Genomic DNA, 25,327 nt, shown 5'->3' on the forward strand with positions numbered 1-25,327 from the left:
TCTGCAATGAATTTATTTTCATTCTTGAAAAAACTGCGTCGTAGCTTGAATTCCATTCTAATAGCTCATGATGTTTGTTTTTCGAAGCAAGCTCGTCTTATTATCATGTGTTTTTCACGTAAAAAAATAAAAGATTTCCTACTGGTTCGTCTTTGGGGCCCTTATTTGCCGCGATTTTTGAGAAAACCCTAAATGACCAATATCTGTCTATTCAGAGTTGTTGATATATTTGACGTACAGTAATTTGAAAAGATTTTCAATCAACCACTTTCGTTTTCTCAAATTCTTTAATTTTAGTACCTAGAGGCATGACTGTAAAAATAGAATGTGACGTCATCAATCGCTTTTTAAACATTTATATCGTTATATGTAGTGCGGTGTGTAGGGCAAAAAACAAGCAAAAAACACAAAAATCTAATTGTTTTTATAATTTTGTCCATATTACAGGCACTAGCGTAACTAGGAGTTGACAGGAGTGGCTCTCGCCAGGGGCTCAGCAGCCAGGGAAGCGACATTTCAACTGATTTTTTAAAAAAAATTATTTTATTTTTATTTTTATTTATTTATTTATTTTTTTTTTTTTTAGATCATAGAATTTGAAAAAATGCTTTTAAAAAATGACAAAAAAAAATTCACAAGAAGATGAGCTAGAGACACATACATAACATCTACTGCATCTACTGAGAAGGAACATTGGGCATCATTAAAAACAATTCTAAAAAAGAAAAAAAATTACAATGCTGCCTCCTGTTTGTGAAATCAACAAATCAAAATGTTCCAAAAAAATGTTTTTTGAAAATCACAATGACCTCCGGTGACTTCCCATGTGGGCGACCCCTGAATTTCTTTCTTTGCCAGGGGCGCTAGACCTCATAGTTACGCTACTGGTTACAGGAGTGTCTAAATTCGAAATTCATTCTATGAATACGAAATTCTTATGTATTTCCAATAAAAGTTATTAAAAATGTTTCTTTTACCATTAGTTTCCAGTATTAAAATTTGCATAACTTTCCAACCAAATGCAGTCAAGATTTGGGGATTTTTCTTTTATCCTCATTATTTTGGCCACCACTGTATTTGTCTCCAAATTTTTAATTTTGCCACTTACATCCCTCTGCTTCTCACTGCGTCATTTGTCTTGTAAAAAAAGGCTCACACGTCAAACATTTTTAACTGTAAAAAAACTTGGTGTATTTCTCTTTCAATGCGTGTATCCCTTATGCAGTTGGAACCCTATTTTACGAATTCATCGGGACCGAAACTTTTATACGTTTAATCGGAGTTATTCGTAATATCGGGGTGCGAAAAAAAACTGCACTTACCTTATCTAAAACCACTAATAAGCAACTGCACAAAAATATCCATGATTAGAAAGTGAAACTGAATTGGAAACTTTATTCAGCATTTCACGACTAATTACACACTAGTTAATTTGAAATTTTAAGCTACTAAGTAATGCTGTTTGACAATTTCCTTGATACTTGACTCGAAATAGTCTCTTTCGATTTATGGAGAGAAGAAAATACTGTGTCATTTGCAGCCTGCTGAATGAGATATGTTTTTACAGTTTCCAGGTCGTATAAAGCATTTGAAAAAGTAAGTTTTAATGGGAGTTTCACTGTCGCTTTTCTGCATCAAAATCAATATTCGTTAGTTGCCCCCTCGCCCGTCAAAAATTGCTGATTGATTTAATGAAAAGTCTTTTTCTATTTCGGACAATATGGATGTAACGTTTGGAAGACAATCCAATATTTTCTATCTCAAATTAACAAAAAAAACTTTTTTCGGCTGTTAAAATAATTCGTTAACTCCGAGTTCACTATTCGGTAAATAGGGGGGTTTTGCCTTTATTTTAGTCGGGGAAAAAGAAAAATTCGTTAAATTGCGAAATTTGTTAAATAGAGGTTTGTTAAATCTGGGTCCGACTGTAGTAATATATGCCGCAGTTTTAAAAATATGATTTTTTGAAGTCGGATCCATCATTTGTTCTCTGTATACGAAAATATGTAATATACGGACAAAATTTTTTAAACATGTTACAATAACAGCCCTAAATACAATACTGATCTTTCAAAGTTAAATTACGTAGAAAGATATCATATCGAACCCGGCAACACAAGTCACACAACTGCAATATTTGAAAAAAATGTAATAGTTGTTGATTAAAAATCCAAATTAAAAATGACCTTTCTTACCACAAAATTCTCCTAAAATTAGTTTATGTAACTGGTTATAAATGAAATGATTATTTCGATTGCATTATAAAAATTTCATAATTAAAACAAAATTTCAATTTTAAATATAAGATGTTTATTTCGACTAAAAAAACAACCACTAAAACGGACACTCCTTTACGTATATAAGTAGTAGATATTAGTAAGTAGTGAATAGCTATAAGCAGTAAATAGTGTAGAGCTAAAAATCAGATTTCAACCGGTCAGGTTTCGGTGACCTTAAATGGTTTGGTGTCATTGGAAGGGAGGGGAAGAAAAGCAGTGCAAATTTTTTAAAATAAGTTTTGCAATTATTTAGTTAAAATGCGTACATTTATTATCTTTATTCAGTTAACCATTGTCGAAAAAGTTCTTTTATTATTTTTTTTTTTTTTTTTCAAACTGTGAAAGGCAGCGGATAAGCCGCCCGCGGATAATGGGGGGTTTGTTGTAATATTCCGTAAATCCTCGATTTTCTCTAATGCTGAGTTGTGTCACTTCTGCTGCTGGGAAGATATTTGATGACGAATGATCGAGAGACCGGATCAGTGGAATTTTAGAAATAAATTTTCCATCGAAGAATAGTCAGTCAAGTGCCCATACTTGAGAGCCAGGGTTCGAAAATTTTCGATATTTTCGAAAATATCCGATATTTTGATATATATCGGACACTTTGACATATATATCCAATATTTTCAATCAGCACTTACTCAAGTCTTGAAAAAAATAAATGCATTTTCAAAACACTCTTTATTTTCTTATGTTGTTATTACAATATGTAGACTTAAAATTAAAGGGTTTTTTTTTAATTATTTATATCTAACATTTCATTTCACATTTTAATCAATTTTAATTTAGCATTAGCTGTTATACTAGTTTTTCTTCTGTTAGCTAGTTTTACACAGTTATATAATTCAGAAATAATATTTATTAGTTGGTGCACAGTCATAACACATTTTCTTTTTTTCTGACCAAAGCTTAATATTAAATTTGGTACTTTGAATCTGAATTAAAATTGTTACATTACTTATAATTTTATGAAAATAAAATAAAAAAGGAATACTATATTACTTTGCTATATTAATAATGTACAGTCTGAGTAAAAACTTTAAGTCTAGTGCACTTTTTGAGAAATTGGACACACCTTAATCTTAGGATCAGAAAGTCATATGAGTGATAATTATTAACCTTAAATACAAGTAAAAAAGACAAAAAATTTAATTGTAAGTGTTTCATTATCAGAAAATATTACAGATCAATATTTGAACCTGAGTAAAATCTTTAAGGCCAACATAGAACTAGTATGTTGTGGCCATCACGAAACTTTCTTCTATATTTTTCTTTTTTTTTCTGATCCCTACCCATGCTTGACGAGGAAGCAATATTCCCAACAAAAACAAAATTACACATGCAAAAACTTGACTACCATCCCAATGTCTGAATTATTGCAAAAGCAAAGCAAAGAGCGAAAATTGAAAGTTATTTTAAAAGCCTTGCTTGAATTAATTACAAATATTTTATTTGTTAACAAACATAAGATGGCAACAGTTAAAAATTTTAAATCGTTGAGATAATATTTCCGATCATTTCCATTCAATTAAAATCACGAGAAATACGCAGACGACAATCTATCACGATTTATCTTTCTTATTGTTGCATTAATAAAGCTATTTTTATTCAAAAAAAAAAAAAAATCAACACCTCTTGGAGCGGTTGGCGTCAAAATTGAACCAAAGCCTGTTTACATATGGATTCACATATATTCCAAATTTCAACCAGAACGTAGCATTACTTCTTGAGATAGGGCACTCACAATGGAAAAAAAGAACGGGCGATTGCGCTACCCCCTTTTTAGCTGTTGACACCAAAATAAAATCAGCTCTTATACCCACTAAGGACTACTTGCCGATAAATTTTTCTTTCATTCTGTTCATTATTTTTTGAGATACAGCAGTCACAATTGACGACAAAAAACGTTCTATAGCTCGACCCCCGTTTGAGTTATTGACACCAAAATTGAATCAGCACCTGTTCCTGTTAATGGCAACATATGGACCAAATTTTGTCTGATTCCGCCAGTTAGTTCCTGAGGAATAGCAAGCACGCGTAACTCAAAAAACGTCCCATTGCTCCACCCCCCTTGGAGGAATTCGCGCCAAAAACCAATGGGCACAAGTTCACATAGGGGCACATATGTGTACCAAATTTCGTTCGATTTCATGCGGTAGTTTTTGCTGTAGAGCGGCCACAAAAAACTGGTCACACACAGACGTGACACACACACATACATACACACACACATACATACACACACACATACATACACACACATACACACACACAGACAGACAGACATTTTCCAAAAATAGTCGAAATGGACTCAGCACACCTCAAAACGTTCGAATCCGTCAAAATTCGAAATTCGAAAATTTGCACGAATCCAATACTTTCTTCTATGTATTAGATATAGAAGAAAGTAAAAAAGCATATGAGGACGAAAATTCAAATATTTATAAGCTTGTGTGGGAGCCATTCCTTCAAATTACTTCGAATATTCTTGTTTTCATGAATGAAACTAGATTTTGACTAAATTCGGGATGTATTTTTTACCATTCATCTTCGATGGTAGATTTCAGCTCTATTGATGAAGTAAAATGGCTCTCCTTTGCATAAACTCTTCTTGCTAAGTCACCCAATATGCTCTCTATTGGGTTAAGATCTGGAGACTTAGTTGGTCATTTCAAAGTTTCAACATTGTTTACTTGGAGCCTATTTTTTTGTACTGTTACTCGGATGGATAGATGCATTGTTTTGCTGATATTTTCAATTTTCTCTAGCAATAAATTCAGCATTTGGTAAAAGATGACTTGGGAGAACATTTTGATATGCTTATGAGTTCATTTTACATAAAACAAACGCAATTGAGCACACACCATTGTAAGAAAAGCACTCTCAAGTTCTGACAGAGCCTCCATCTAATTGGCGCTTGTAGAATATATTTTTCTTTTCGTAAATCATGCCAATAGTACTTCCGTTCGTTTGGTCCATCCAAACTCCACTTCTTTTCGTTAGAAAAAATTTATTTGTATTCATTGATTATCCCAGGTCATGATTTCCTAGCTAAAGTTGTGCTCTCTATATTATGCATTTTCAATAAATGAGGTTTAAGCAATTTTGCAGCATTAATAAAATTTCCACACCTTCTAATTGTGTTACATATCGTTTTTGATAAACATTTAAACCTATCGTCTGAATACGTTTCCTGGTTGAGTGCTTTTCAGGTAATGTAATAATTTCCAAACTCTTCTTCCATGACGCGAGGACAAAGCATTAGTTTTCCCGGGTTTTCTTTTTACCCTAATTGTGTTTAAATCGAACAAAAATATTGACTTCAGTTTCCGATCTTCCTATTTTTTCGCAATAGTACGCCTACTTATCCTTGTTGAAGAAAAAGGTTCAATCTGCCCTCTTTCTTGAAAAGTTAACTTTTTACCTTACGATATCGTCACAAGTACGATAAAAACTTTGAAGAAATTAATCACAAAACTGCAAGTTGAAGGGTTTCCACAAGCTTGTTAACTGAGATGAGATTTATTACAGTATAAGTACTTGCAGTTTTTAAAAAATACTAGTGGCCCTAAAGTTTTTACTCAAGCTGAAATGCTAACTTTGAATAAACCACTGCTTTTTTAGCCTACTTTCCCAGTAAAAGTCAGAAAAAGAAGAAAAAGGCATGAAAGGAGGCTTAATGCATCTTTAAAATATCGGCAAAAAACAAAAAAAAGTCAAAAATAAATAAAATAATTGAATAAATATCGAAAAATTAAAAATTGGAAAGTAGGGTATTGAGATGGGGGAAAATGTCTGTCGGTCTGTCTGTCGGTCTGTCTGTCTGTCCCCCCCTAATAACTTTTGAATGAATAGTCCGATTCGAACAAACTTTTTTTTGTTCGAAAGATCTCGGCAAGGACATCTCATTCCCATATTTCACTTTTAGATTTGAACTATTTTTTGTTCAATTTTGAACAGTTCAAAAAAACTTAATATTAGCGCCTACGGGGAAATTCAAGGCAATTCCGAACTCTGAGGCGAATTTGCTTCAAACAAACTTTGTAGGAAAAAGCGTTTGATGAAAAACTTGTATATAAAATATCTTTTTGATTTGAACAATTTTCCGTTCAATTTTGAACAGTTCAAATCCCTTAACATTAGCGCCTATGGGGAAACTGAAAGTCAATGTAGATTCCGTACTTGAAGGCGGATTTACTTCAAACAAATTTTGTTGGAAATAGCTCTTGACGCCAAACTCCAGACTTCGACTCCGAGAATTTAGGGGCACTTGACCCCGACTCCTGTGCCCGATAATTAATCGGACTCCGACTCCCCGACTTCGACTGACTGCGTAGCTTTGGCAAAAATTTATACACGGAAGACAAATGACAGACTCCGATTCTTAGATATTCGACTCCGACTCCTTTACCCCAAAATGAGATTGACTCCGACTCCGCAGCTATGGTTTTGACTGTGAAATAATTATTGTTGATTTGACTTGTTTTTATTTTTACGCTAAAGTTTTAATTTAGGTATTCAGTTTTCGGCGAATAAACTCGAAGTCATTTATGTTTCCACATAAAGATATGCGCAGACGATTTTTTTTTTTTTTTTTTTTGACAATGAAAATTATTTCTTTAACTTGACATTTTATTGTTGTAATTCATTTTGGTAAGTGCATTAATTCATTTAAAAAATTGTTTTTGGCAACAGGGGAAAAAGAAACGATTTTTTTTTTTTTTTTTTTGATATGATGAATTTATTTTAATGAGCTTATTAATTTTAATTTTTTTTTCGTTTTGAAAGCTGTTAAAGATTTTTTTAATGGAAAAGTGTATTAGCTGCTTTGTTTTTTGTTTTTTTTTTACGTATCTAATTTTTTTAGATGAGTGAGGAATATTTTATTCCTAGAAATCAGCTTAAAGTATTTTAAAAATATGTTTGAAAAAATTTGCGATTTTAGCTATTTTTGAGAATATTGATCAGGTACTAGAAAGTAGTATGGGTATACGGGAAAGTAGGCTCGTCTAGTTCTAGACAGAACTTCTTGTTGGTTATTGCATGCTTTACAAATCCTGTCTGTTGCGTTATTTCTTACCAATGAACACTAATAATTAATAATACAATGATATTAAAATCCCTTTAATTTCATTTTCCTTTTTTTAAAGAAAATTATACTGGCCTTAAAGTTTTTACTCAGGCTGTATTAATACATCACAAATAAATAACTTTTTGGCTATTTTCAAAAGTTAATGAACAATATTACTATGATTAATATAATTTTTTATGTTGAAAATACCATGGTTGAAAAAATACATATAAAAAATATTAAAATATCATGGTATTTTCAAAATAAATATCCGATATATATCGTGATATATATCATGACATATATCGACCGATATATATCGGCGACCCTGCTTGAGACAGTACCCTAACTTGGGACATTTTGACTAATTTTGCTTTGAGGGCTGATACACATGTCAGTATTCCACCAGTAAGAAATAACTAGTTTTACAGGATAAATGAATAGTTACTTTTTGAGGTAATGTGTGTTAAACTTTAATACTTCAACGGAATGAGTATATTGAATTATTTTGAAAGTTTTGACAAAATATTGGATATTTTTAAGAATGGCAATAATTTTGTTTACCTAAGTTAATTGAGCTGCATTAGTTGCATTTTTGTCATACTATCACATGGCTATGTATGTGTACCTTATTTGTGCACATTCATTTCCACTTAACTAATTCGGTTTAAAATATGTATCGTAAATTTGAGAAAATGCAAATGTGCCCTAAGCTTGGGGCACTGTTCTAAGTTTGAGTAATAAGACATAACGAGTGTCTACGCGGAATACTGCGTAAATAAATTGCATAATTGTATTGAGAAAACAAATAATTTTAAAAAGTTAAAAAATGATGACTATTCTGGTAAATGTAATAAATGTGTCATACCACTACAGAGGAAAACTTTGTCATTGGCAAAAAAAAAATCATAAATCTATGAATGAACAAAAGACGTTTTTCCGAAGTATTACAAATGTATCAGTTCTACTAAATGAAAATGAGTCTCAAACAATAGATTAGACCAATTTATTTGTTGTAAATTTCGCGTTTATGAAGGAATGAAAACGAATGTGAGAAGATGTGTAATTAGGAACATAGAGAGCGAAAAATCAGCTGTACAAGGAGTTACTTGGGCTCACTAATTACTTTTATGCTTCCAAACGTAGAGAGGGACGCAGAAACATTACATTCAAAAGAGTTAAGAAATCTGGTGTACAATCAGTATTTTCAGACGCAAGTATACATTCTAAAATCTATGAAAGTTTACAAGACTATTATTTCCATCTAATGCTACTTTTCTTTAGCTTTAAAATTTTAAACGTCTCTAAAATGATAAATGGTATCAATAGCTAGTATCTATTGCTCAGTTTTTGTGTAACAATACGTTGTAAATGCCTTCTGTTTTTGTGTAACTATATGTTGTAATTCAGTAAGTTACAAGGCGGTGTATTTCACGTATATGTTGTAATTGTTTAATAAAAAGCCTCGAGGGTGCCGTAACAGGTTATCACAACAATGACAGGCATTGTGGCCCTTCGAGGAGTGAAGTGAAGTGAAATATCTAATGCTCTTCACATAAAAGAAAAATAAAAATCTTAAGTCTCAAGTTAGGAAGCAGAATCCCTAACTTGTTACAAAGATTTTTTACTTCCTTTTGCAAAAAAGGAAGTATTGTATTCGCAAAAAAATTTACCACGCTAAAATCGGCCTTAATTTCCATTTTGCTCACCCCCGAATGAATGTTGAGGTTTTTTTTTCGACCCCGACCACACGTGGATATATGCCTAGGAACGTACAGACACCCGAAATATCCATTTTGACGATGCCCGAATTAATTACAACGAGTTTTCTCGTGACGTCCGTATGTACGTATATGTATGTGCGTATATGTGTATGTACGTATCTCACATAACTCAAAAACGGTACGTCTTAGAAAGGTGAAATTTGGTACGTAGACTCCTAGTAGGGCCTAGTTGTGCACCTTCCTTTTTGGTTGCATTCGGATGTTCCTAAGGGAGTCTTTTTACACCTTTTTTGGGGGAAACCATTGTTAATGTCAATGCTAACTCAAGTGACGTTATAATTTGTCAAACACTTGGCGATATATCGCTAAGCTTTTGGGCCGCCAAGTTTTGTCGCCAACTTGGCAACAGATTTGGCAATCGACCAATGATGGTGATATCTAAAGAGTTAACCACTGAATCACATTGAAATTGCCTATAATGGGGAAATAAATCTGTGTAAAAAGTTTTTTCGGTTCGCAAGAAACTAGGGGTGAAAATATTTAGTGTTTCCTCGCTTACACCAAGGCGCTATTATCATTAAATTGGCGTAAAAGGAAGTCATGTGATGCACACATCAGCTCGTTTTTTAAAAGGGACATATCAACATATAAATACTTTGCTCAAATTGAAAACATGTATTTAGTATGCTGCTAAAGGAAAAAGTTTAAAACTGTTCCATGTATGGGCCACTTGAGTGTGTAATATTTTACATTTACAACCTGCCACAACTTTCCCCATCGAGATTTTATATGGCTGCTACAAGAATAGCAATTGGTGTGTTAGCTCACCCAACTGAATAGTAAAATTTAGAACTTAATATGTTTGAAATGAAGAGGGGTGACCCTAGGTACACTGTTAAAAATTCAGGAAGATTTTCTGGTAATTGTTACTGTAAAATTGCATCGCCGATGCATCGCTGATTTTTACGGTAATTTATACCGGAGAAATAAGCGATTCCAGCGCCAACTGGTTGCTGTGGCCTACCGAGGAAACCGTAAAATTTTACAGTAACATTTGATTTTTACGGTAATAGTTACTGGCAACATGGATGCCAGTAACAATTACCGTAAATTTTCCGGAAAATTTTTAACAGTGTACCAACATGCCTCTGTCCCTAGGTACACAAGTTTCCTCTACTGCATTCGCGATTTCTGAAGTTGCACGGAACCGTGTTTTAAATCCGAAAATATTTTCAGCTTCTAGCTGCAAAGCAACAGAAAGAACGGTTCATTCTAACCTGGAATTTTGAAAACTGAATTTTTTCTGAACAACGTTCTCAGATCATTTCCGAATATACAGACATTTCTTTCAAACAGTAAGTTAAATGCACCAATAATGGGTAACTTAAGGCCATTACGTCAGTTTACCCAATAAGAATTCTGTTGCAATAAGAATTCTGTCAAACTATTATTTATCCATCATCGCTCCAACCTTCAGACATCCTGAGGTTACTGAAATAGTTTACATTTTGTTTATAAACCGTTGTAACACAATGTGGACGGATAATTGTCATTTGTTTAGGGGGGGGGGGACTGACCCCTTGTATCCGCTCATGCTTTTGGACACACCATCGTATGCTACATTTTGAAGTTTAATTCTCATTTACGATGCTGAAGAAAAATCTTCACTTATAATTGTGCTTTTTCAAATTCAACAACGTCGCATTTTAAGACCTAATACATAATTCGCGCACTAATATTAGCTGCCGAGTGAATGAACATTCATGTTTGACATCATACATCAAGATTATTAAAATTTCAACAGCTTTGTATTTTAAGTTTAATACATAAATCGTGCACTAACGTAAAACATTGCTTATTGTTTAACTGTCGTTTAAATGAACATCTAATGTACATCATACTTTACGATTATTCAAATCTCAACAACGTCACGTTTTCAAACCTAATACATAAAACGTGCATTAATAACCGTTATGAATGAATGTTTCAGGCACGACATCATGCATGATGATTATTAAAATCTCAACAGCTTTTATTTTTCTTGTCCATTGTACATCATACTTTATGATTATTAAAATCACAAGAACCGGGCACAATATCAAACATTACCAATTATTTAGCTGTCGTGAATTTAACATTCAATGCATATCATAAATCCACGATTATTAAATAATCAACAATCGTGCATTTCTAATTCTAATGCACAAATCGAGCACTAATATGAAATATCACCAATTATTTAGATGTTGTGGATTGAACATTCATCATGTGACATCATACTTCATAATTATTAAAATTTCAACAATCTTGTACTTTCAGTTAATGCATAACGCGCGCACTAATATCAATGTCATTTATGAGCGTCCAATGTACGACATCAAATTTCATAATTATTAAAATCCCAACGATCTTATATTTTCAGTTCGAATGCACATAAATCGCGCACTTTTATGAAATATTACCAATTATTTAGGTGTCGAAAATGAACTTTCCATTTGCGACATCGTAAATCATGATTGTTAAAATCTCTATCGCATTTTCAATTCCTATACATAAATCACGCACTAATATCAAACATTACCAATTATTTAGCTGTCGTGAATGAAAGATAAAGAAACGTGATTTAATAATCACATCATACATCGTAATTACTAAAATCTAAACAACGTTGCATTTTCAGCAACAATTTCATTCTATATCAATCATTGAAAATTGTATGCTTTTAAGTTTTAATGTATTCGTTCTTAAGTATAAATCATTTTTAAATATTCAAAACAAAAATTAAGTTAGTAAGTTTGAATTTACAAATTAGATATCAAATCAAAAGGTTATTATAACAGAAATTTCTTTCTTAATTAAAATTAGACTAATTTAACTCTTGAACTTACTTTTAGCACTTGAAAGTAGCGTCGCATAAATAAATCTACGGAACACATAATTTCAAATCAACACATCGCCCATCTTGATATTTGAACAATGTCCATACAATTCGTAGTTCTCACAGAATTGTATCCACAATTGAACGAAATGCACGATGGGCATCTGACGTCATCGCAAAAAGAAATGATTCCAACTATTAATTTCTGGAAATAACACGAAAAAATGAAACGTTTTAGGGAAATATTAGTCTTTTAAAAAATAATGCGCATACATGTTTCGTCATTATCTACTTGGCATTTTTCGATAATAAAAACAATGTTTAAGATCCTCATTGGTGAGATGACAAGAAAATTTTACAGTATCTTGAATTTAAATGACAAGCTGGATTCTTGAAACATAATTTCGCTTTGAACTTTCAGCAAATTGTTCTTGAGAGTTCTGTACAATCTCAAAATATGCCCTAATATTTTTTGGAAAAAAAAAGGACTAGGTGTTTTAAATTTTGCAACAATGTGGAAGAAAATTTATCACTTTTCTAAAAAGATACATAACAATCATCAAATATATTGCTATCACTTCAAGTTAAGTTTAATACCTCACATTTGAGGAGAGATTTATCAAAAGGGAACATATCCACTTTTTAGAAAAATTCATTTCATGACATTTTCTAAATCTTTCAAATGACCTTTATCAAATCACTTCTCTCAAGAAGTCCAAGCGTGGAAAATTCTATTTTATTTAAGGGTAAATTGTGGCTTTTTGATCAAAAGGTAACAAATCCGTCCTCTGCATGTTTTATTTTGAACAAAGGGAGACACATCCAGAACAAATCAGTAGTACGAAGACTTTTAGATCCAAAGGAACATATGTCCAAATTCCTCAAATTTTAATCCACTACTTTGAGGTTCATGTACTTCGATAAGAGAATATGAGAAGGTGAAATATTAGGGTTTTTGTGAAAATGAAATTTTCAACATTTAGGTTTTCGTTCAAATGCGCATACATCCAAAATTAAGATGGCGATATCTCCTTTTTTTTTTTTTTTTTTTTTTTACACAAACATTTCTTACTCTAGGCCCTGATTTGCTGTGCTTTTGTGCTCAATTCTGTACCCAGAGAAGTTGATAAAACTATTTTGCTCGTACCCTAATTCGTTTTTCTCACCTCCTGAACATTTTTGGAAAATAGATATGTTCCCTTTTGATAAATTAGTCCTCATTTATTAACTGTTGCAATAATTTGTACATTCAGTTCAAAACCACCATTTTTTGAAATTTTTAATTTTATGGAAATATTGCATTGCTAGCGTAGTAGACTTTGAAATGAAATACAGCCGCAGGTGATTGGGTTTAATATTGTAGCGCATTTGCAGATATCATTAATGAATTATGTGAACAATTAAAATAAACGTTTGTTTAATTTCAGTCTACTTTAATATTATATATTTCATTTATGGCGGTGTTGAACCAAATGTGCGAATTGTAGTGAGAATTGAGTCTCCCTTTCTCTCTCTCACTTTTTCTGTGTGTGTGTGTGTGCTATAGAGAGAAGAACAATAAAACGACGGAACTTTTCAGTTTCGCCATTAGCATACGAAAATGACTCCGGAAAATTAAAAAGCAACATTCCAAACATGTTTTGAAATGTTTTCGACAATAAATAGTGACGTGAAAAATAAGAATCAAGAGAGAAAAAGAATTATTTTTTTTTTAGTTTTAATACCAAAAGTTAAAAAGTAGAAAAATACCAAACAAGAAAAAAAAAATCTGCTGTATAAGTATATGGTAGTGTTTCAAAATGCACATCCTCATATATATATAAGCCAATGATCGAGTAACGCTTCTGACGTCGTCAACAATGAAACTCGTGCCACGGCGTGATAGTTTGATAATATGTTTTAATATGTTTTGGTAATGTTTGACATGCAGGGAAAGGCTTTAATGTGACACGGCTGAAGCGGATCGGTAACTTAACTGTTTTATTGGTAAGACTCATTTCAGGGGAATGAAGAAACGAAAATGTGGTGAACAATGAACGCTACCTACTGGAGTTTAAGGTTCATCCACTGGAGTTAATGTTTATATTTCAACTATCGAAATATCACCAAACCGGCAATCGCTTCGTTTGAATGTAGAACCAATTATAACCCGTCATATCTTGACGAACTATTTTCTAGTTTATAAATTTTAAAAAATCATCAAATAATTATTTTCGAAATGTTTCAAGACTGGGGGTTTCAGAAAACATGGTTGCATGAACTTGGTATTTCTGTAGGGGAAAGAATGTAAAGCAGATTTTGTAATTGAAGTTTTAAGTTACTTGATAAAATTCCAATACTTTCATGCGTACTTTAATCTAAATACTTAATTATCATAATATTTTGAAGTTGATTGAGCTTATTTTGAAAACTTTTTACGACTTGGATTGAAACAGCTAATGATTTATACTACGTTTTTAAATAAGTTTTATCTGTTTAATAAGGACATTTCACCGCATAATAAAATACCCCTTAATCAGATATCGTATGTTGGAACCGACGGTATTTGTTTGAGTGGGGCGACAGCAGTGGCGTACCCAGAAAAACTTTTGGGGTGAAGTTTTCAAAATCAAAAATTGTTGCTTTCTTTCGCATTCAATTACAGTGCGAAAATATTCAATATACTAGAAAATCGCCCGTCAAGGAATGACGGTTGAAAATTGCATCTACATTTGAACGAAGTCACTGCCTGTATAGAAATCAAATAAATAAAAAATAGTAATCAAACATCCCAAAACCATGCCATTTTCAACTTTTTTGATCACAATTAAGCTCATATTCTTAGGAAATATGAAGTTAGCGAAAGAGGAAAATTGTCATGACTTCAGATGAAAAAATGTGGCTTCAGTAATAGCCACCAGAAACAAGCTCTGATAGCGAGCGCCCAAGGACAGGATAGCAGCTACTAAATCCACTATTTCTGGTGGAAATGACTTGAAAAAATTACAAAGCGCACTTCAAAAGACGAATAAAATATCTCCAAGATTGAAAAGATTCTGATTATCCCTTCCTTTTTAAAAAAAATTCTCGAAAAAAATTAAAATTTCGACCTCCTAAACTGGTTTTTCCCCCTTAACACTCCATAGCTGCCACCACTGTAATCTAAAACTTAGGGAAACTGCATGAATAAGTTAAACGACGAAAGTTTGAGTGTAAAAAGGATTTTTAAAAGATAGGTAGGGATTCCTTAAATTAAGTCAACAAGACCCGAAACTTGGTGTTCGAAAATTCGACAGGACTCAAAATTTGGAAATTTTGAGATTACTATTATTACTTTTTTGAAATTAAATATCTACAACTTTTATGTTTGAAAATATTTTTTGAAAATAAGCAAACGTTCTTCTCTTATAAGTAATAATAAACAGTCCTTGCAGCAGGAAAGAATTTAGGAAACTCAGATAAAAATCGGGAATGTTTGACAGCATTTTTCGAGGTTTGCGATAGTGATTTAGATGATTTATAGATGATTGTATTACTGTCTCTTTTTCTTAAAATTCTAATCATCAACCTCCCCCCCCCCTTTTTTTCCGGGGATAAATTCGGGAGATATTTATTTCTTTAGAAAGTTCAGAAGAAGGTTTAGTAGAATCCTGATTTAATGTTTTCTGTCCGGCAAGTGATAAAAACGTTTCAAGCGGGAAAACGTAAAATCAGAGCCATTATATATCTAAGCATATTGTTTAAAAGTTGACTCTTATCCAATCAAGTAGTGGAAAAAATATGTAACTCTGATATTAAAGGAATTTATGATGTGATACATGTGTCGCCAACTTCTGGAAATTTCTCCTACTGTAAAGTTAGAAGTTTCAAATAAATATCAAACGCAGAAAACTTCGTTCTTTCAATTAGGGCCAACAAGTTTAACGTACAGGTAAATTTTTACTCCATAATTGTGAAAACGTTATATGGGATTTCAATTAATATCTTCGGTAATTAAAGTTCTACAAAAACGAGGGCAAGCTAAGAACACTTTCGATCAAGTCACCTTTTGAACGAAAAATAAACTATCAAAATCGGTTCTTCTGTTTAGGAGCTACGTTGGCACAAAAAGGCACACTGATACACACTTTTAAAACTTATTTCCCCTTCCTTTTTGCAACGGAAGAAGGGGGGGGGGTACAAATTGGCTTCTGAAATGATACCTTATAATTTAAATAGGGAATAAAACCTAATTTAAACAGAATTTAAGAGTCTTTTATTCGAATTTTTAAACATTTTTAGAATAGAAATGATCCGTTTAAGATCCGTCAAAAAAGTAACGGATACGGATCTTTATTTTCCCTCGGATATCCACGGATACGAATATCTGGAACATCACTAGTTCAAATCTCCCTCTCGGAAACCTTTTGGGAACTGAAGTTCCAAAAAGAGCAATTTTAGGCAATTTTCGATGATTTTAGGGGGAGGGGGTTTTGTTATATTTCGTCGGAAATATAACAAAATGGAATTTCTAAAACACAATTATAGAATACTTCTATCAACAGAAAACTTGGCTAAATATGTATATTTTAGTTGTTTTAAATGAAAATGATGTCTCTGGCACCCTTTTTTCAGCAGGTGTAAATCATATACATAGTAAGAGGTCAAGTAAAAAAACAATCGCCCCCTCCTTGAAGAATTTCTCGATGTGCCCTTGGGTTAAAGGCATAGAAGGCCAGCGCCTTACCATCACACCACCGGTCGACTGGTAGCAAAGACTAGCTTAACGAATTTCGACACGAGGAGCAAAATAACTTCTTTGCAGAGTTTCAGTTTTTGAGAAGTATCTTTACGAAATACGAAAGAGTTGCCTATTCAGTAGAACTCCATGAGTCGGAGTCGGTTGTTTTCCCACAAAGTCGGCAACTTTGCCAGAACTTGCTGAGTTGGAGTCTGACTGATTTCGGGTTAAAGGAGTCAGAGGGCTTTAAAATTTCCGGAGTCAGATTCTGTTTTTTCCTCTCAGACTCTGCAGCAATGGTAACGAGTGCTTTGACCAAAAAAACCCCTCCAGAAGGAGTTTCTGGCTGTGCTAGTGAATCATCCAACATAGAAAATGATTTCATAACAATCTTTATTAGAAATTATATACATATATAACTTTATAATTCAAATAGGTACATTTATCATAAACCATAATATCACAAAAATTTTCCGCAAAAAACAATCCACACTAAAACAACACTGGATAAAGCAGACTATGTATAAGTCTCTCAAATTTTCTGGCAATAAAACTTCCAACACCTTGAAATCTCCTTCAAAAATTTAAATTTATTCCTATGCTGATAAGTCACTTGGAAATTTTAAAATCACCTATTGAAGACATTTCACATTAAATAGCTGCGTTTAATTTTGCAATCACTTTATACAAACACAGCAAAATAATATTAATTCTAAACCCATAAAAATTAGCATGAACCATAAAACTAATATTCTCAGGCAAAAAAATTAATTAATGTTTACCTGTATTTTATGACTGCTTTTCAAAATGACAGCAATTTGCAAAAATTTATTCTAAATATTGTTTGCCAGCAGGTCAAATATGATAAGAAAAAGCACTGCAATGGCTTTATTTTATTTTATTATTTTATTTTCCTATAAATTAATAGACAAAGACATTTATGCAGGGGATTCAAACATATCAAAACATGTCTTCAAATTTTGAATTAAACGAATTCTGCTGCTGATATTATATGCTATGTCGATTTATAAATTTCAAATGATTTCATTAACATACTGAGATTTCATTCATTGCAAAATGCCAATACTTTAAAATATATCACAAGATAACATTCATTAACATAAAAGAGTAGACACTGACAAGAACACATAACACCAAACATAAATTTAAGGAATACAAAAAGATAAAACTGGTCTTGAATAAATGCTTTTCATCTTTGAATATCACCAAACAAGACTCAAAGGAATATAAAACTTAAGGTGCCATTTGGACATAGGTGAGGACAACCAAAAAAGAAACTTTAGAATTAAACACATTTGAAAATTTAAGCAATGAATGATTTGGTGGTGAAAAAATCAATACTGTTTTGTAAATGATGTTTTGTCGGGAAAACGCGACATCTTTTGATTTATTTTATTCTTTAATGTAATTAAGTTATTTATGAAAAATTGCATCTTTATACTCATTTCTGTTCCAACAATCTGAATGGAAAAAATGTAACAATCACTTCTTTTTCCAAGAAACTGAAAAAGTAAATTGCTTTATTTTCATTCTTCTTTCAAGGTTTTAAACTACTATTTTTGAAAATAAATGCGAGGTTTAGTGGTGAACATCTGTTGAACAAAAGAAAGAAAAAAAATGGCGCCAGCACCAAATAGGTAAATTAAAAAAGAAGTACTTATAGTGATAGTTGCATTAGTAACATCAGAAAAAGTATGTATACTCATTCATTTTTAAATAAAAATACCCTGAAAAATAACTATATTACATTCCACTGTATAATTTCTAAATGCTATAACGTTAAATAAATATGCCATAATAATTCAGTTTGGTGCATTTAAATTTATTTGTAAGAACAAAATTTAATAATAATAATTGTTTCATTCACTAAACAAATATTTTTAATTTAAGGAGCTTTTATAACTTAAAGAACTGCACAAATCAAATGGTCCTGGAATTTTATTCAGCACTATACAGGTTTCATCATTGAATGGTATGTATCTCCACTTACTTCCCAATGAATTATTTCAAATGAGTAAAATGCTTTCCTAAAATTAGGCTGTCTTGTTTCTCCAGCTTCAGTTCCTGAGAGTATAATAGGGATTCCCTCCAATAACAAAATACCTGCATGCAATTTTCATTTCACATTTTAACGTTAATACTTTTTTTTAAAAAATTAACTACTGGTTTATTAATATGTATAGAAAGGTTAGTAGTTTTTTTTCCATAAGATATAATCCTCAAATTATGAGTAGCAAAGTGTGATAAGTTTAAAAAAAAAAATACTCTTACCACAATAACTATATCTGTAAACTTATATTACATACAACAAACAAGATTAACACCAATCAAAAATGCTTTTTAGTACAAAATACTGAAAAGGCGTAGTGTATTAAAAAACAGGATGAGTTTTTTCCCCAGTAAGTTTAATCGTAAAAAGATTAATTTAAAAAAAATGATTTTTCGAAACTAAACACATTGAGACCCTAATGGCAAAAATGCTCACTGAATAATAGAAATCTTTTTTGAAATGCAAAATATTTGAATGTTTTTCCAACAGAAGCACTTATTTTTTTCCCAAAAAAAACTAAAATATAAATTAACACAAATGTACTACTCTAATTTATAAATAGAAATCATAAAGGCCTTAAATGCACCATAAATGCAAAGAAAACTAATCCAGTCAAACTCGCTTATAATGAACCCTGATTTAATATGAACCCGGATTTAGCGAGGAAATAAGAAATACTTGGTTGGTACAATGTTAAGTCTATGGGAGCATAACTTGCTTTAAATGAGCAAACCCTGCTTAAAGTGAGCAATATTTCTGGGATTCGTAAAATTTCTATTGATTTCTAGCTCAAGTTACCCTTTTTCCGAAAAGTTTCTTTAACATTCCAAAGTCAACCAAAATTAGCGATGAATCATAAATCCTGAGAACAAGCGATGGCAGCACTTTTTTTAATTTGTGGGGTAAAGAAACATTTAAAAATTATGTGTGTGCATATGCGTATCTTTCAAAAACAATCAAGCGACATTCAGACAGTTAAAAGCAAAGTTACCAAATTATTTGGTACTGTAAGTACAGATATTAAAAAGAAGAAAAAAAGAAACTACAATGAATTTTTATGATTTTTTCACAAAATCGCTTTTTACGAGCACTCGGTTATAAGAAGCAAATATGGCGGTCCCTTTGCGCTTGTTATAAGCAAGTTTGACTGTAATACTTGTGCAATTTGCTGATTGAGTTCAAAGTTACAAATGACTCATTCAAATTTAGTGCTTAAAAAGCAATATTTCTTTTCTATACAAAAAAATATGATAGTATAACTGCAACAAATAGATCGAAACAATAGGAGAATTTAAAAGTAGCTTGCACACAGGAAAAAAACTTTGAGGTTTAGTTTTTTTTTTTTTGTTTTTTTTTTCATTTATGGGACAAAAAACAATGAAACAAATTCATTTTTAAAATGCATGAAATGAGGCAATTCAACAATACTTTTTGAAGGCAGGATGACTTTCATAAAAACACAGGGATAGCTAAAAATACTTCTAAAAGCATCTTTTACTTCTCAAAACAATCTCAATTTTTGAAAACGTCAACCACTATAAATCACCACTTCCTTACAAGCCGGGGAAGGAATGCAATTATTCACAATATTTTAACTCTGAGTCAAAGTACAGTACTGTTTTTAAAATAAAACAACTTCAGTAATTTGTCAAAGAATTTCTTCTCTTTAAAACTAAAATCTTTTAAATTTTCTATATATTTTTTTGAAAATAAATTGCATAATTTTAATCTAATTAAAATTTTATATTGCGTATGGAGGTTCTGCCATGAAGATGGAAATTGTGACATTTTGGAAAATCAGAAAGGAAAATATTGGGGGAGAGGGGGCTAAAGGAAAATGCTTTTTGGTGACAATTTATGGCTACAGTCTTGCTTTCGGTCACATCTTTTGACTCACTTTCAAACTTACACCACCTTTTCGATAAAAAGAATGCCACTCAAAATAATAATTTCCTTCTGAAACAATTACAGCAGTATTGCTGCTGATGAAACCTACAAATCTTGAATAAGCAGACATGAGTCTTATTTACTGAAAGTACACTGCTCGCATGGAGTCCATGAGTTTCGGATAATAGGGTGCAGCCGTAAAAGCCGATGATGGATGTGATGCGCTCTAAAAGTAAACTCGGCCACAGTGATGGGTATAAACTGGCCTTCACATCATAAAATACTTCTCTCAAAATGCAGTGGGCGTGAGTTGATCTTCCATCAGTCTTTGCTTTATGCGTTCGGAATGTCGAAGCAGATTTGGTGAGAGGGATCACGCAATGACGAGAGGTTCGTCGTCTGAGAAGCCACGAATCATGGGCGATTCTTCTTCATCTGGAAAAAAATTGGGACTTAAGGAACTGAAGTAAACAAACGGATAATGTGCATTAAAATTTGGTTAAATCTTATGAGGCAGTGAGAAGCAAAGGGATGTAAGTGGACATTTTCAAGTTTTGAGTAAAACGTCTTGAAAGATAACGTCCTAGGTAGGCTTTCATTGAAATTATTTTCTAAATCATGCTGTATAACAGAACTTACACGGGCTACTAGTACTATCTTTTGCCCCAAGACAGAGAAGAAGATCACCACCATTTGTACTGGTTATCTACAAATTTTTAATTTTACCGCTTACATCCCTTTGCTTTTCACTGCCTCATATGATCAAGAGTTATTAAAGAGCTAAGTATTGTTTAAAATATAACTTTTTGACAGCAGCAGAATGAACTTTCCCCAGTACGATTTCTTCCACACAAGTCAAAAAAAAAGGGTAACACTGACTGGATGTAACCATAAATACCTCCCCCCCCCCATACACACACACATTGATTATTCAAAGCATTGGATTATTTTGATAATTATCATTTCAGATTCACTACATACAGAAGTTAATTACTATAAGCAGTGAACAAAAAATAGGGGCGTGGGGAGTGGCTTTAATTAAAGAATGATCGGATTTTAAAATTTTATATTTTGATAACTCTTATGCTGATTAAAATAATTGATACACAACATTAAGAAAAGAAAGTATTTTTAACACTAGAATTATGGCAGTCTTTATATAGCTAGAATTATGGCAGGGGGCATTTTGACCCTCTGAGAAGAAATTTGCATAGTTCTCAACATAATGTTACACATTTTCAAAAATTAGTTTATAATAAATATATTTATAATAAATACAGTTTATTTTAAAAACATAGATATTTTAATTTCATACAATGAAGTATTTAAAAAGATCTCTGGTCTGATCATTGCTAATTCTATATTAGCTACCAGTTTCTTTGGCTCACTTGGCTTCCTTAAGAGGTTTTCCACCTCCAGCTCAGTCACTTCCTAAGCCGGGCTGTTGAGTGCTAAAAAGCACGAAACTGCAGTCGTTGGCTGGAATGACTGAGCTGGTGGTGTATTTCATGTATTTAAAAAGAGTTTAAAATTCCCAACTCTATATCAGTTGCATTTCAGAAACCAGCGGCTAGTGCTCCCTTTTATGCATGAAAACATTATGAATTATTCAAATTCTTGCAATTATATAATCCAAGAGGCATTTTGAGTTTCTGCTCTGTTTCAGCATCAGTAAATGTGCATTTTTTTTTCCATCAAAGGAGTCAAAATGATACCTGCACACTCGATATAACCCTTTAGTTCAGGGTTTGAAAAAGAAAAAATTCTTGAAAACTTTATTATTACACAGCACAATGATTTAGGAAAAGTCAAGGAAAGATTAAGCTTTTTACGAAAATGCCGAGGAGTATTAAGAAAAAAACTTTGCTTGGAATCAAATTGACCCCTTCCGTAACTCTAGTGTTAAAGAAAAGGTGCTAATGTTCAATATATGAGTCTCTTACTACACAAAAAAAAAATCTAATCTATAATCCAGTTTGTTTTGCTTCCTTACGAGTATCATCCTGTCAATGGTCAGTAATGCCGCACAATTTTATAGTATCCCACTTGTCAGTGGCTCGTAATGCTGTATTAATCCAATAGTGCTCTTACAGTGTTTTCGTGATTGGTGGTTGATTAACATATGGATGAGTCTTTGGACATAACTCCATTAAATAAACACATACACACAGTACGTGGAGCAAAACGTATCATGGATCATGTTGTGTAACCCGCAACACTTGTAGAGATGCTGCGCCCATATTAAATCTTTCAATAGTTCTTAATCCCTGGAAAGTGCAGATGCAACAGCTATTTGATATTTGAAGAAACAAGATCTCAAGAATGCAATAAAAATATGCATTACAATTCGAAAAAATATAAACCTGCTCCCCCCCCCTCCCCCCCCAAAAAAAAACTAAAGTAATATATCCAGTACATTTAGAAAAAATTAAAATCTCACTTCCTCACAATTAGAGAATGCTCTCCTCCTAAAAATAAATAAATAAATAAAATAAGGAATTCAATTGAATCTATGAGTCGGAAAACAAGTCGTCTTTTGAGTTTTAACAAGGTAGATGAATGGTTTTCAGACTCATCAAATTTTAATAAAATAATAAAAAAGTTATTAAAATACAATTCGAGCAAAGTAACCTGACTTAGGTCCCCTTACTAATCTTTTTACATTTCTTCAAATTTATCATCAAATTTTACCTACATAATAATATTATTCAATTCCACTTTTTTATTTTATTATTGCATAATTTAAATACAGTGGGTCACAAAAAAAATTATAAAAATCACAATATTAGTAGATTAGCAAAAAAAAAAATACAGGCAATATAAATCGATGAGAGTTGATGAAAAATTCAACTGAAACAAGTACTTATATAAGAAATACACCGCCAGCCCAGTCAATTCCAGCCGAGGACTGCAGTTTCATGCTTATTAGCACTCATCAGCCCAGCATTAGAAGTGACTGAGCTGGAGGTGGAAAACCTCTTAAGGAAGCCTAGAGTGCCAAACAAACTGGCAGCCAATATAGAATTAGCACAGATCAGACGAGTGACCGAAGCAATGTTTCAGTTCAACTCTAAGATTGAAGGCAAGGCATGGTATATTCAGTAAGTTACCGCCCAACAGCCAGGGCTAAAAGGCCGAACTACATGAACTACACCGCCAGCTCAGTCAATTCTAACCGAGGACTGCAGTTTCATGCTTATTAGCACTCATCAGCCCGGCATAGGAAGTGAATGAGCTGGAGGTGGAAAACCTCTTATGGAAGTCTAGATAAATTATCCCCCTTTGATGATTTATTTTTTATGATATAAACATTTTAAAATATAAAGAAGCAGTAAATGTTGTCACTTGAAATGGAGATAATTAGTTTTAAAAAGTCGCAGCATGTTTTATCTTTAACTTTTAACCGAAAAAAATCTATCAGTTTCTTAGGAATTAAAAACATCCGACATTTCCTGGTGTTCCAGATGACCGAAACTTCCGACTTTTCCGAATGGGTAGACACTCTAATATACATTAGCGAAAATGTATGCCAACAGTGCCTCAAACACCTTAAAGGAGTTTTAACAAGAAGTTCCGTCTAGAACTAGACGAGCCTACTTTCCCGTATACCCATACTACTTTCTAGTACCTGATCAATATTCTCAAAAATAGCTAAAATCGCAAATTTTTTCAAACATATTTTTTTTAAATATTTTAAGCTGATTTCTAGGAATAAAATATTTCTTACTTTTCTTCAAAAAAACGAACAAATAAAATAGCAGCACCTTTTAAACAAAGTAGCTAATACACTTCTTTCCATTAAAAATTTTTTTTAACAGCTTTCAAAACGAAAAAATAATAATAAGTTCATTAAAATAAATACAGCATATTAAAAAAAATCGTTTCTTTTTCCCCTGTTGCCGAAAATAATTTTTTAAACGAATTAATGCACTTACCAAAATAAAAAAAAAACAATAAAATGTCAACTTAAAAAAATAATTTTCATTGTCAAAAAAAAAAAGATCGTCTGCGCATATTTTTCGAGTTTATTCACCGAAAACTAAATATCTAAATTAAAACTTTAGCGTGAAAATAAAAACAAATCATATCAACAATAATTATTTCACAGTTAAAACCACAGCAGCGGAGTCGGAGTCAATCTCATTTTGGGATAAAAGAGTCGGAGTCGAATATCCAAGAATCGGAGTCAGTCATTTGTCCTCCGTTTGCCAAAGCTACGAAGTCAGAGACGAAGTCGGGGAGTCGGAGTCCGATTAATTGTCGGGAACAGGAGTCAGAGTCGGTGTCAGGTCCCCCTAAATTCTCGGAGTCGGAGTCGGGAGTAGGTCGTCAAGAGCTATTTCCAACAAAGTTTGTTTGAAGTAAATCCGCCTTCAAGTACGGAATCTACATTGACTTTCAGTTTCCCCGTAGGCGCTAATGTTAAGGGATTTGAACTGTTCAAAATTGAACGGAAAATTGTTCAAATCAAAAAGATATCTTATATACAAGTTTTTTATCAAAAGCTTTTTCCTACAAAGTTTGTTTGAAGCAAATTCGCCTCAAAGTTCGGAATTGCTTTGAATTTCCCCGTAGGCGCTAACGTTAAGTTTTTTTGAACTGTTCAAAATTGAACAAAAAATAGTTCAAATCAAAAAGTGAAATATGGGAATGAGGTGTCCTCGCCGAGATCTTTTGAACAAAAAAAAGTTTGTTCGAATCGGACTATTCATTCA

General features: G+C 32.3%; 1 protein-coding gene across 1 annotated transcript in view; it reads right to left on the minus strand.

The window, feature by feature from the left end:
* Positions 1-17,030: 17,030 nt before the first annotated feature.
* The window catches only part of LOC129228724 (sortilin-related receptor-like), a gene marked incomplete in the record, with an annotated part of 76,945 nt that continues 68,648 nt past the window's right edge, over positions 17,031-25,327 (minus strand). The window contains 1 exon segment of the mRNA XM_054863409.1: positions 17,031-21,047. Coding sequence (XP_054719384.1) covers positions 20,986-21,047 — 62 coding nt within the window.

This window comes from Uloborus diversus, chromosome 8 (genome assembly GCF_026930045.1).
Source record: "Uloborus diversus isolate 005 chromosome 8, Udiv.v.3.1, whole genome shotgun sequence".
Taxonomy (NCBI): Eukaryota; Metazoa; Arthropoda; class Arachnida; order Araneae; family Uloboridae; genus Uloborus; species Uloborus diversus.